At 42.2% G+C, this 12110-nt stretch overlaps 1 protein-coding gene across 7 annotated transcripts in view; it reads right to left on the bottom strand.

Annotated features, from left to right (window-relative positions):
* cfap65 (cilia and flagella associated protein 65) overlaps positions 1 to 12110 on the bottom strand; it is a 473759-nt gene that overhangs the window by 365276 nt on the left and 96373 nt on the right. For all 7 annotated transcript variants that reach the window (XM_068034809.1, XM_068034810.1, XM_068034811.1 and 4 more), the window contains exons 20-21: positions 11737 to 11913; positions 10516 to 10582 (exon numbers count right to left, since the gene is read on the bottom strand). In XM_068034809.1, the coding sequence (XP_067890910.1) occupies positions 10516 to 10582; positions 11737 to 11913 (244 nt within the window). The remainder of the gene's footprint in view (positions 1 to 10515; positions 10583 to 11736; positions 11914 to 12110) is intronic.

Genomic DNA, 12110 nt, shown 5'->3' with positions numbered 1-12110 from the left:
GAGAGCCAACTGTGTAACAGTCCCGACAACCAACTTTATCTGCAGCACCTGTGGAAGAGTCTGTCACTCTAGAATTGGCCTTTATAGCCACTCCAGGCATTGCTTCACAAACCACTGACCACCTCCAGGCGCGTTTACCCATTGTCTCTCGAGACAAGGAGGCCAAAGAAGAAGAAGAAATGGGTAGCACTCTCGCCTCTGAGTCAGAAGGTTGTGTATTCAAGTCCCATTCCAGAGACAAGCACAAAAAGAAATCTAGGCTGACAGTAAAGTACAATGCAGTACTGTGGGAGTGAAGCACTGCCGGAGTTACAGTCTTTTGGATGAGACGTTAAACTGAGGCCCCATCTGCCCTCTCAGGTTGTTATAGAAGATCCCATGGCACTATTTCAAAGAAGAGCAGGAGAGTTCTCCCCCAATATTTACCCTCAAATAGCAACACCAAAGCAGATTATCTGGTAATCACATTGTTGTTTGTGGGACCTTAAATTAGTTGCTGCATTTCCTACATTACTGCAAGAATTAAAATTCAAAGTACTTAATTGACTGTGAATCGTTTTGGGACGTTCTGAGGTCATAAAAGGTACTATAAAAATAAGTCTTTTTCTCTCTGTAGTGAGGGACAAGACCACAACATGTGGGTGCCATCTGCTTGTTCAGGTGAACATGAAAGCCCCTGGCGCAGTATTCAAAGAGGGATAGGCGTTTTCTTGGAACCGTTAGCCAATATCCCTCCTATAGCAAATACCACAAAAAAAACAGAAACTGGCCGTGGGATGTTGTTGGCATGGTGTGGCATTACAAACAAAATATTGCATCCCAAAACTGACTTACTGTGCAAAGTGCTCTGAGACTTTTGGACGACGTAATCGCACACTGTAGATTGTGAGTATTTAGCTGCTTTTACAAAGAAAGACTTGCATTTATGTAGCACCGAAGAAGGGTCACTGACCCGAAACGTTAACTCTGCTTCTCTTTCCACAGATGCTGCCAGACCTGCTGAGTGAATCCAGCATTTCTTGTTTTTGTTGCATTTATGTAGCACCATTCATGATTTCAGGACATCCCCAGTGCTTTACAGCCAGTGAAGTATAGTCAGTTATAATGTAGGAAACATGGCAGCCAATCTGTGTTCAGCAAGCTCCCACAAACAGCAAAGTGATAATGACTAGATAATCTGTTTTTGTGACGTTGATTTTCCTGGCCAGGACTCTGCAGATAATTCCCTTGTTCTTCTTTGAAGTAGAGGGCGTCTTAGAGTTTAATCTCTGACCCAAGCGACGACACGTCCAATAGTGCAGCATTCCCTCAAGTACTGCAATGGCAGCATCAGCCTGCATTACATGCTCAAGACTCTGGTATGAGGCTTGAGCCCACAACCTTCTGACTCAGAGGAGAAAGTGCTACCAACTGAGCTCATAGAGGTTTAACATGTGAAATTGACTTCCAGAAAGGATAATAGAGGCAAAAAGCCTGCAGTTTATGAAGAAACAACTGGGTACTACAGTCCGAGGTGAGTTAGGGGGAGGAGAGATGTTGGGATTTCCCTTGGATGGGTGAATTAAGGTGGGCCAAATGGCTGCCCACATCAATGCCAGCATGTTAAGACTGGCTGTGTGGAAGACTGCTTCTTTTACCAGGTCTCCCTGGAGCCAGTAAGACAATGATTGTCGGCAGGACCATGTTTGGGCAGAGATGTCATAATGTGGGATTATAATGTCCCCATAAACGCACGCTCCAATTCTCTCTGCAATGATAATCTGACAAACTCCATGATGACAGCAACAACAGCCTGCATTTATACAGCATCTTTAACTCAGCAAAATGGCCCAAGAAGTTCACAGGAGTACTAATCAGCAAAAATGCCGAATCACATAAGGAGATATTGGGAAAAGTGACGAAAAACTTGGTCAAAGACAGAGGCTTTAAGAAGCTTATTAAAGGAGCAGCAAGAGGCAAGAGTTCTTGGAGGGTTGTAAAGGAGAGATAATGGAGGGATTTGAAAACAAAGAGGAGACTTTTTGAAATTGAGGTGGTGCCAGACCAGGAGCCAATGTAGGTCAGCAAGCACAGGGGTGATGGGTGAACGGGACCTGGTGTGAGTTAGAATATGGGCAGCACAGTTTTGGACAAGCTCAAATTTACAAAGCCAAAATATCACAGGCAGCTTGCCGATGCACATTGCAGCTGGTTGAGCAGCCGCATGATCCACTACTAAATATAAAGGAGGGGCCCAGTTAGCTCACTCTCTCAAGATCCCAGGCTCAAGCATAAAAGCAGCTTTTGTTTCTTTCTTTCCTTCTGACTGCACTGCTCCCAACAGGGCAGTAGAAATATTTGCCTGCAATGTCAGGAGTCAGGTGACCCAGGATCTTATCTAATACCTTGCAAGTGATATAACAATGGTCTAGATATACTTTCTGTTACCTTGTAAGTTCATAGGATTACAGAATAATGCAGCACAGGAGGTGTTCATTCGGCCCATCCTGCCTGCGCTGGCTATTTACTACCAGCTATCCAATTTTCCCACAACCCCTCTCTTTCCCATAGGCCTCGAATTGTTTATTCCCTTCAAGTGTTTATCAAATTCTCTTTTGAATGTTACTATTGAATCTACTTTCACCACCCTTTCAGGCAGTGTATTCCAGATCATCACAATTCACTGCGTAAAAATAATGCTTCCTCATGTAGCCTCTGGTTCTTTTGTCAATCACCTTAAATCTGTATCCTCTGGTTACCAACCCTCCTGCCACTGGAAACAGTTTCTCCTTATTTACTCTATCAAAACCATTCATGATTTTGAACACCTCTATCACAATCTCCTCTTAACCTTCTCTGCTATAAGAACAATTCCAGCTTCTCTCCTTTCTCCACGTAGCTCAAGTTTTTCATCCCTGCTACCATTCTAGTAATTGCCTTCTGCACCCTCTCTAAGGCCTTCACATTCATCCTAAAGTGTGGTGCCCAGAATTAAACACAATACTCCAGCTAAGGTCTAACCAGTGATATATAAAGATTCAGCATAACTTCCTTGCTTTTGTATTCTATTCCTCTATTAATAAAACCAAGGATCCCATATACTTTTTTTTAAAAACAGCCTTCGCAACATGTCCAGCCTCCTTCAAACATTTGTCGATATATGCTCCCAGTTCTCTCTGTTCCTGCAGTCCCTTTAAAATTGTACCATTTAGTTCATATTGATCCTTCTAATTTTTCCTACCAAAATGTATCAATTCACACTTCTCTGCATTAAATTTCATCCTCCCATATCCTCAAATCTGTTAGTATCCTCCACATATTTTACTACAATTCAGAGTTTCGTGTTATCTGCAAACTTTGAAATTATGCCCTGTATACCCAAATCTAGGTCATTAATATATTTCAAAAACTGCAGCCGTCCTAATACCGACCCCTGGGGAACACCACTGTACATTTCCCTCCAGTCTGAAAAACAACCATTCACCACTATGCTCTGCTTTCAGTCCCTTTGCCAATTTTGTATCCATGTTGCCAATGTCCCACTAATTCCAATGGGCTATAATGCGACAGTTCTATGATAATGGTTATGGGATCCGGCAAGCTATATAATTCATTGTGAAAGTTTTTTTTTGCATTTTCCACTGAGTAGTTATTAGGTTAAAGAAAACCAGTCTGTCTGCACGGAGTGTAAAGGAGGGAGTTTGGTAAGTGAGTGAATTTTAAGGGTTAATCTCTCAAGACTAGTTTTGTTTTGTTTACATCTAGCAATTAATTGAAATTCCTATTTCAGTTAAGAGGTAAGTTAGGGGTTCTTGCAGTTTTAAGCAGGGGTATATTAACACTCAGAGTAGCTGTAGCCAGTTAATTAGGTTAGCTTAAACTGGTTTCTGAGCTTGAGCAGAGCTCTAGAAGAGCTGACACAGCATTGTTTTCAGTGTATAAATTCAGGGGATTCTCAGTGCTGCTTGTCTGCACAGACTGCTGCTGAAGGACAGAGAGTGTGAAGAAGGAAGTTTGGTAATTGAGGGAGTTCAACAAGGAGGGGAACTATAAATTAAGAAGAAAATAAGTTTGAGTGCAGAGAGTGTAAAGTGGGAGCTTAGTGCATGAGGAAGGGGCTCCGTTCTTTCTTTCTTTTACCTTTTTTCAGCCACCAGTAGCTGCCTCTCTCTTTGGTACAGGGGAAGAAGTTGATTGGTGAGTAACTGGTAAATTATTTTACTTCTCATTGTAATAAAATGTTTTTAAAGTTACATTATGGCAGGTCAGCTCAGTCAAGCGGAATATACGGCCTGCGGTATGTGGGAAGTCATGGACTGCAGGAAGCACCACTGGCTGCAGAAGCTTGAGCTCTGGGTTTCAGAACTCGAGCATGGTTGGAGTCACTGTTGTGCATCCACGAGGCAGTGGACTATGTAGATAGCATGTTTAAGGAGGTGGTCACACCGCAGGTTAGGAACATGCAGGTGGAGAGGGAATGAGTGACAGCCAGGCAGTCTAAGAGAACCAGGCAAGTAGTGCAGGAGTCCCCTGAGTCTACCTTGCTTGCTAATCATTTTTCCATTTTGGATACCGGTGAGGGCGATGGTTCCTTGGGGGAGTGCAGCCAGAGCAACGTCCGTGGCACCACGGGTGGCTCAGCTACACAGGAGGGGAGGAAGAAGAGTGGAAGAGCATTCGTGATAGGGGATTCGATAGTCAGAGGATCAGAACAGGCATTTCTGCGGCAGTAAACGTGACTCCAGGATGGTGTGTTGCCTCCCTGGTGCCAGGGTCAAGGATGTCACGGAAAGGCTGCAGGACATCCTTCTGGGGGAAAGTGAACAGCCAGAGGTCGTGGTCCACATTAGTACCAATGACATAGCTAGGAAGAGGCACAAGGTCCTGAAAGCAGATTTTAGGGAGTTAGGAAGGAAATTAAAAAGCAGGACCTCCAAAGCAGTAATCTCAGGGTTACTCCCAGTGCCATGTGCTAGTGAGCATAGGAATAGGTGGATTGATCAATTGAACACGTGGTTGGAGAATTGGTGTAGGAGGGAGAGCATTAGATTTCTGAGGCATTGGGACCCGTTCTGGGGCAGGTGGGACATGTACAAGATGGATGGGCTACACCTTAACAGGACCGGAGCTAACAACCATGCCTGCAGGGTGACCAAGACTGGGAACTGAATATTCAACATTTAGGAAGGACTGACGAAAAGGAGGTTGTGTTGCATTGGTAATAAGGGAGGATCTCAGATCAGAAGAACAAAATGTGGAATCTGTTTGGGTGAGCTAAGAAACAGCAAGGAGCAGCAAACATTGGTAGGAGTTGTTTATAGGCCACCAAATAGTAGTGGTAGTGTGGGGCATGGCATTAATCAGGAGATCAGAGAAGCCTGTAGCATGAGTAATACAGTAATCATGGGTGAATATAATCTTCATTAGACTGAGTAAACCTAATGAGCAGTAATGCTATGGAGGACAATGTCTGGAATGTGTTAGGGATGGTTTTCTAGAGCATTATGTTGAGGAATCGACTAGAGAACAGGCTATTTTAGATCTAATATTATGTAATGAGAAAGGGTTAATTAATAATCTTGTTGTAAAAGAATCCTTAGGGATATGTGACCATAATATGATAGAACTTTACATTATGTTTGGAAGTGAGGTAGTTCAAACTGAAGCCAGGGTGTTAAATTTGAACAAAGGAAATTATGAAGGTATGAGGGGCAAATTGGCTGAGGTGGATTGGGAAAATACATTAAAAGGTATGACTGTACATAGGCAATGGATAGTCTTTAAAGAAATATTACATAGTTTACAGCAACTGTACATTCCTTCAAGGCACAAAAACCCCAAAAGTAAAGGCAGTCAACCTTGGATAACAAAAGAAGTTAGGGATTGTGTAAGATTAAAATAAAAGGCCTATAAAGTTGCCAGAAATAGTAGCAAACCTGAGGATTGGGAGGATTTTAGAATACAGCAAAGGAGGATGAAGCATCTGATAAAGAAAGGGAGAATAGATTAATGTAAGCTAGCAAAAAATATAAAAGTGGACTGTAAAAGCTTCTATAGGTACGCAAAAAGGAAACGTTTGGCTAAGACAAATATGGGTCCATTACAGGCAGAGTCAGGAGAATTTATAATGGGGTATAGAGAAGTGGTAGAGAATAAGAAATTATTACTTTGTGTCTGTCTTCACTGAGAAAGATGCAAGAAATCTCCCAGAATTAGAGATCCAAGGGATTAGGGGGAATGAGGAATTGAACAAAATTATTAGCAAGAAGGTTGTATTGGATAAATTAATGGGGCTGAAGGTTTATCAGTCCCTAGGACCTGATATTCTACATCTCAGAGTGTTGAAAGAGGTAGCCGTGGAGATAGTGGATGCATTGGTGATAATCTTCCAAAATTCCAAGATTCTGGAGCGGTTCCTGCAGATTGGAAGATTGCAAATGTCACCCCACTATTTAAGAAGGGAGGGAGAGAGAAAACAGGGAATTACAGACCTGTTATCCTTACATCAATTGTTGGGAAAATGCTAGAATCCATCCTAAAGGATGTGATAATTGGACACTTGGACAATAATGATCTGATTGGGCATAGTCAACATGGATTTATGATTGGGAAATCATATTTGACGAACCTGTTGGGAGGTTTTTGAGGATGTTACTAACAGAATTGATAAAGGGCAGTCGGTGGGCGTGGTATACTTGGATTTTCAAAAGGCCTTTGATGAAGTCCCCCACAGGAAGGGATAGGAAGTAATATACTGGCATGGATTAAGGATTGGTTAACAGGCAGAAAACAGAGAGTAGGAATAAACAGGTCATTCCCACATTAGCAGGCTGTGATTAGTGGGGTACCACAGGGATCAGTGCTTGGGCCCCAGCTGTTCACAATATATATCAATGATTTGGATGTGGGGACCAAATGTAATATTTCCAAGTTCGCTGATGACGCAAAACTAGGTGGGAATGTGTGTTGTGAGGAAGTTGCAAAGTGGCTTCAAGGGGATTTGGAAAGACTTCGTGAGTGGGCAAGAACATGGCAGATGGAATATAATGTGAAAAAATGTGAGGTTATCCACTTTGGTAGGAGGAATAGATGTGCAGAGTATTTCTTAAATGGTAAGAGATTAGAAAGTGTAGATGTATAAAGGGACCTGGGTGTCCTTGTCAATAAGTCGCAAGCTAGCATGTAGGTGCAGCAAGCAATTAAGAAGGCTTAATGGTATTTTAGCCTTTATCGCAAGAGGATTTGAGTACAGGAGTAGTGAAGTCTTGCTTCAATTGTATAGAACCTTGGTTAGACCGCACCTGGAGTATTGTGTGCAGTTTTGGTCCCCTTACCTTAGGAAGGATATTATTCCCATAGAGGGAGAGCAACCAAGGTTCACCAGATGTTCCTGGGATGGCGGGATGGTCCTGTGAAGAGAGATTGGAGAAACTAGGCCTGTATTCTCCAGTGTTTCGAAGAATGAGAGGTGATCTCATTGAAACCTACAAAATACTTAAAGGGATAGACTGGGTAGATGCAGCTAAGATGTTTCCCCTGGTTGGGGAGTCTAGAACCAGGGGACACAATTTCAAAATAAGGGAGAAAACACTTAGTACAGAGATGAGGAGAAACTTCTTTATTCAGAGGGTTATCTTTGGAATTCTCTACCCCAAAGGGCTGTGGAAGCTCAGTCATTGAGTAGGTTTAAAGCAGAGATTGACAGATTTCTAAATACAAATGACATAAGGGGATATGAGGATAGTGTGGGAAGTGGATGATCAGCCATGATCGTATTGAATGGCGGAGCAGGCTCGATGGGCTGAAGGGCCTACTCCTGCTCCGATGTTCCAAAGCCGAGCCCACTAACCATTTTATGGAGCACGCTCCATGGGAATTTCCCAGACCGATGTTATTCCGGTACACCTGCTCCAGCATTTGCTCAAGGAAATAGCAGAGTACAGAACTTGGCAGAGATGGCCACCTAGTATGTTTTTTTAAATAAAACCACTTTAAGGTAAATATTTATCAACCCTTACTGTATTACGCATGGTCATTCCTGAGCTACATAATAACCCGTATTTGATACAAGCTTTGAATATTTATCAGCCCGCAACTTCTTGTCAGCGGCAAAGCTATCGCTAATGCTGCTGCCTGCCCAAAAAAATACAAACTCACATGGTTTGTAGTTTGCAGGGAGAACATCCTGTTCCTCCTGCAGCAGGTCCTGATGTGGGGACAAGCAGCGAGGGGTTCCAGTGTCGGTTTTCACGCCCCCTTTTCATGCCACGAGCTGATGATAAGCCCCTTGAGGTCCGTGTTCAGCTCAGTGGCACGTATTTCTTTTTAATGATTTTAAACGTTTGAACACTCCATTAAAGGGAGCAGTTTTAAACAGAAAACAAAAAATTGTACAACCCCATTCATATTACATATTTTTTATTACATCGCATTTACAGCAGAGAAACAGGCCATTTGGCCCAACTAGTCCATGCCGGCATTTATGTTCCACACGAGCTTTCTCCCACCCCTCTTCATCTTCCCCGATCCACATAACCTTCAATTCCTTTCTCCCTCATGTGTTTATCTAGTTTCCCCTTAAGTGCATCTATGCTATTCGCCTCAACTACTCCATGTGGCTGTAAGTTCCACATTCTAACCACTCTCTGGGTGAAGAAATTTCTCCTGAATTCCCTGTTGGAATTATTGGTAAGTTCCTGATATTTTTACCATTAATCATTGAATGCGAATAGCGCCTCGAGTAACAGCTGGGACTATCTCATTTGAGTAAAATAAGCTTTATAGACTATACTGTATTGGAAACATATAAGGATAAAAACACTGAACTTTGTTTTTTTTAAGCAGGCGAGGTCCTTTTTACCTAATGGACCTTTCTGCCCCTATGACTGATGGCCTGAAAAGAATTAAAGAACTGGGCTCCTCTCTCTCCAAAGAGATGGCCAAGCTAACTAGTAACTTTAAACTGGGCTTTGGAGTATCCGTAGACAAGACAATCCCATTTGATCAAAACGACCCCTAATGATTTAGCTAATCCTTGCTGATATGCAATTTACATAATCCCTGCTGGTTCATCAAAGCGAACACTTATATGTAACTATCCCTATTGCATCCCAATGGAACACTGCGGGCGAGCCTGGGGAGCCAAAAGAGTGAGAATGTTTCAACACTTCTGTTATTCTGTGTTTAACGATGCGCTCCTGAGCGGGCTCTGTGCATGCTAGTATCAGCCCTAAGAAGATCACAGTGAAAACATGTATATCTTCTGAACAACCAGCCCAGCTTTCCGATTTACAGGTACCTGCCTCTTTAGAAAAAAGGTCTGGCGGAACCATCAGTGTGCCCTCCGCCGGAGCTCTTTGAGGTGTACCACAAGTTCCGGTTTTCGGCACAAGTGCAATCGTCGAAATTGCGGTGCCGTTGCGGCCCTCAATAGTGGCAACAGTCTCAGCTTTTGTGGGGCAGACAAATGGCCAGAGATGTGTCCAAAGTGGCACATGCATCTGTCAGTCCTGTTCTAATTAGCTGTCCTGCCAATGACTTTGCAAACTCTGGCAGGGTCAGAGCTGGACAGCACAACCCCAACATAACCAGCGTGATTGGGTCCAAAGAAATTTGGGCCAAGTGTGAAAAGAAAGATTTGCATTTATATTGCACCATTTGTGATCTCAGGGCATTCCAAAGTGCTTTACAGTCGATTAATTACTTTTGAAGTGTAGTCACTGTTGTAATGTAGGAAATATAACATCCAATTTGCGCACAGCAAGCCCCCACAAACAACAATGTGATAATAACCAGATAATCTGTTTTAGTGATGTTTGTTGAGGGATAAATAAAGACCCAGGGTATAGTAATATATTCCAGTCTGGAAGAGGAAAACACTTTGGAACCAGCAAAAGTGAATCCATTAGCAAAGGGAACGAAAAACATGAACCTCTTTGGCACAAGTGAACAAACAGATCCGAGCAATTATGATTAAAATCAGGAAATGACAATATTGTACTCAGACAAATAGCATCCCTACACAAGGCACACTTTTGTCACAAGTTATGGAAAAAGCAATGACAGAATGCCTACCCCTCATACTGAGAGTCCTGACTCACCATGTGACGATGTAAAGATATGTGACATGCCTTGTGAAGGCAGTCAAGAAAAATTACAAAACATCATGAATAATCTTCTGAAACATGATGCTAACTTGGCCATTGGTGACATGAACACAAAGCTTTCAGTCAAGATGTATCTAAGATTATAAAATATAAGCTGTCTGCAGTTTTGGGCTCTTTCCCATTGGTTAAGAAACAGGACCTTGAATGGCCAATATCGGCCTCAATTCTTGGCTCCCGTCACAGTAACATGCTTTGTCACTTCTGTAACTGCTGAGGGACAACTGTTTATCCCAATAGCCCTCATTAGTGGGCAGTATTTGTAGAAACTTGCCCCACATCTGATGTGCTTTGAAAACTCTTCCAATTACAGGGCTTATCTCATTCAATGTGAAACAAATCACTCCCTGGGGTATCGCAAACTGTTCCTTACCAGAATTTCACGGCCGTGGGAAAGTTTCAGCAGAACGGGAATCCGATCAGTGCCTGTAAATTCATGCCTGGAAAATGGAGGGAACAATTTAAATATAAAGTTCTGCTCTCCACAATTTCAACCCAGGCATCAAAGATCTGTGATGGCTACTTTTATGTGCGAGCTTATAAGCATCTTAGACCAGAATAAAACTTTAAACTCCAAGATGTGTAATTATCAAGAGGTTTAGAACATGAATATGGTTCCAAAATTTTAACTTGCACTCTTTTGTCTCATAATTAACAGTCGATATAATTCATCCAGAGTTACAGCCTTTGTACAACACTGTTTTACATTAAGAGCTCTTCAACTCACTTGAACCATGACTTGTGGTAATATAGGCTATTGTCATAAATTCCCATGTGGAAGCCTCTATGTGGAACTATTATAGAATATTGTCATATATCCCTAATGCACTTACGCAGAGGTGTTATTGGACATTTTCATACATCCTTTGCCTCTAACAGAAGTTTGAGGAATAGGAATCATTAAAACTTGGTTAATAGTCTTCATTAAATCAAACCAGTTAAATAATAAGACAACCGTTACAAGTAGTGCTAACCTTGTATAACGCTGTTACCACCACTATAACAACAGTATTGATTTGCGTTTATATAGCCCCTTTAACATCCCAAGGAGCTTCACAGGAGCACTTAACAAATAAAAGGTTGACACCAAGCCAGAGATATTAGGATAGGTTGGTCAAAGAGGTAGGCTTTAAGGAGGTACAGAGGCTTAGGGAGAGAATTCCAGAGCTTAAGGTTCAGCAGCTGAAGGCGAGGCTGACAATAATGGAGCATTGAAGATTGGATATATACCTTTAACATATATATTTTATATTATTAAAAGCTTTTTATGGTTATTCTTGCTGGTCTTTAAAGCATGGATTTGCTGGAACATTTTTTCAATTTAAAATTCTACACTTAGTTGTAGTCCAATGACATATTTATAAATTGTAGGCCATCTTTGTAGATTTCAGTACTTGAGCATCTGAAAGAACATTATTTTCTTCTGAGAGCTAATTTGGAGCAAAATGTTCTGCAAGTCTGCACAGACCTGGCGTACCTTTACTGAAGATTGGAAGTACTTGTACAGGTCATAATTATACTGTTTGTCCAATACTGCATAAAGCAAACTCACATGTAGGTTCCCCACACTATCTCTAGGGTTAATGAGACTTACCTGTAAGTGAGTTGAATGGTTGCTCGCTGTCCAGGAAGCAGACATCCAGATTTTGGTTCCACGGCGAAGAGCTGATTGTCCTCGATCCTCATTTCATGCAGCTCGGTGGGGTTGAATTCTCCGGTCTCTGCCCAGTACTCCAGGTCCAGCTGTTGGTCCGTTGGAAACAGGAAGGCCCTTGGCAAGGTAACAGGAGCAAACCAAAGAAAAAAAGCCATTGACCAATGGCTGTAAGTTCAAAATGTAAAGGCATAACCCACTTATGCTCTTATTTTCACCATCCTGTTCATAGAAGAGTTGTCATAGAATCATAGAGCGCAGAAGGCAGCCATTCAGCCCATTGTGCCTGTGCTGGTTCTTTGAAAGACCTATCC

This window comes from Heterodontus francisci, chromosome 7, assembly GCF_036365525.1.
Source record: "Heterodontus francisci isolate sHetFra1 chromosome 7, sHetFra1.hap1, whole genome shotgun sequence".
NCBI lineage: Eukaryota > Metazoa > Chordata > Chondrichthyes > Heterodontiformes > Heterodontidae > Heterodontus > Heterodontus francisci.
The sequence above is the reverse complement of the archived record's forward strand: the minus strand, read 5'-3'. Positions and strand labels throughout refer to the sequence as shown.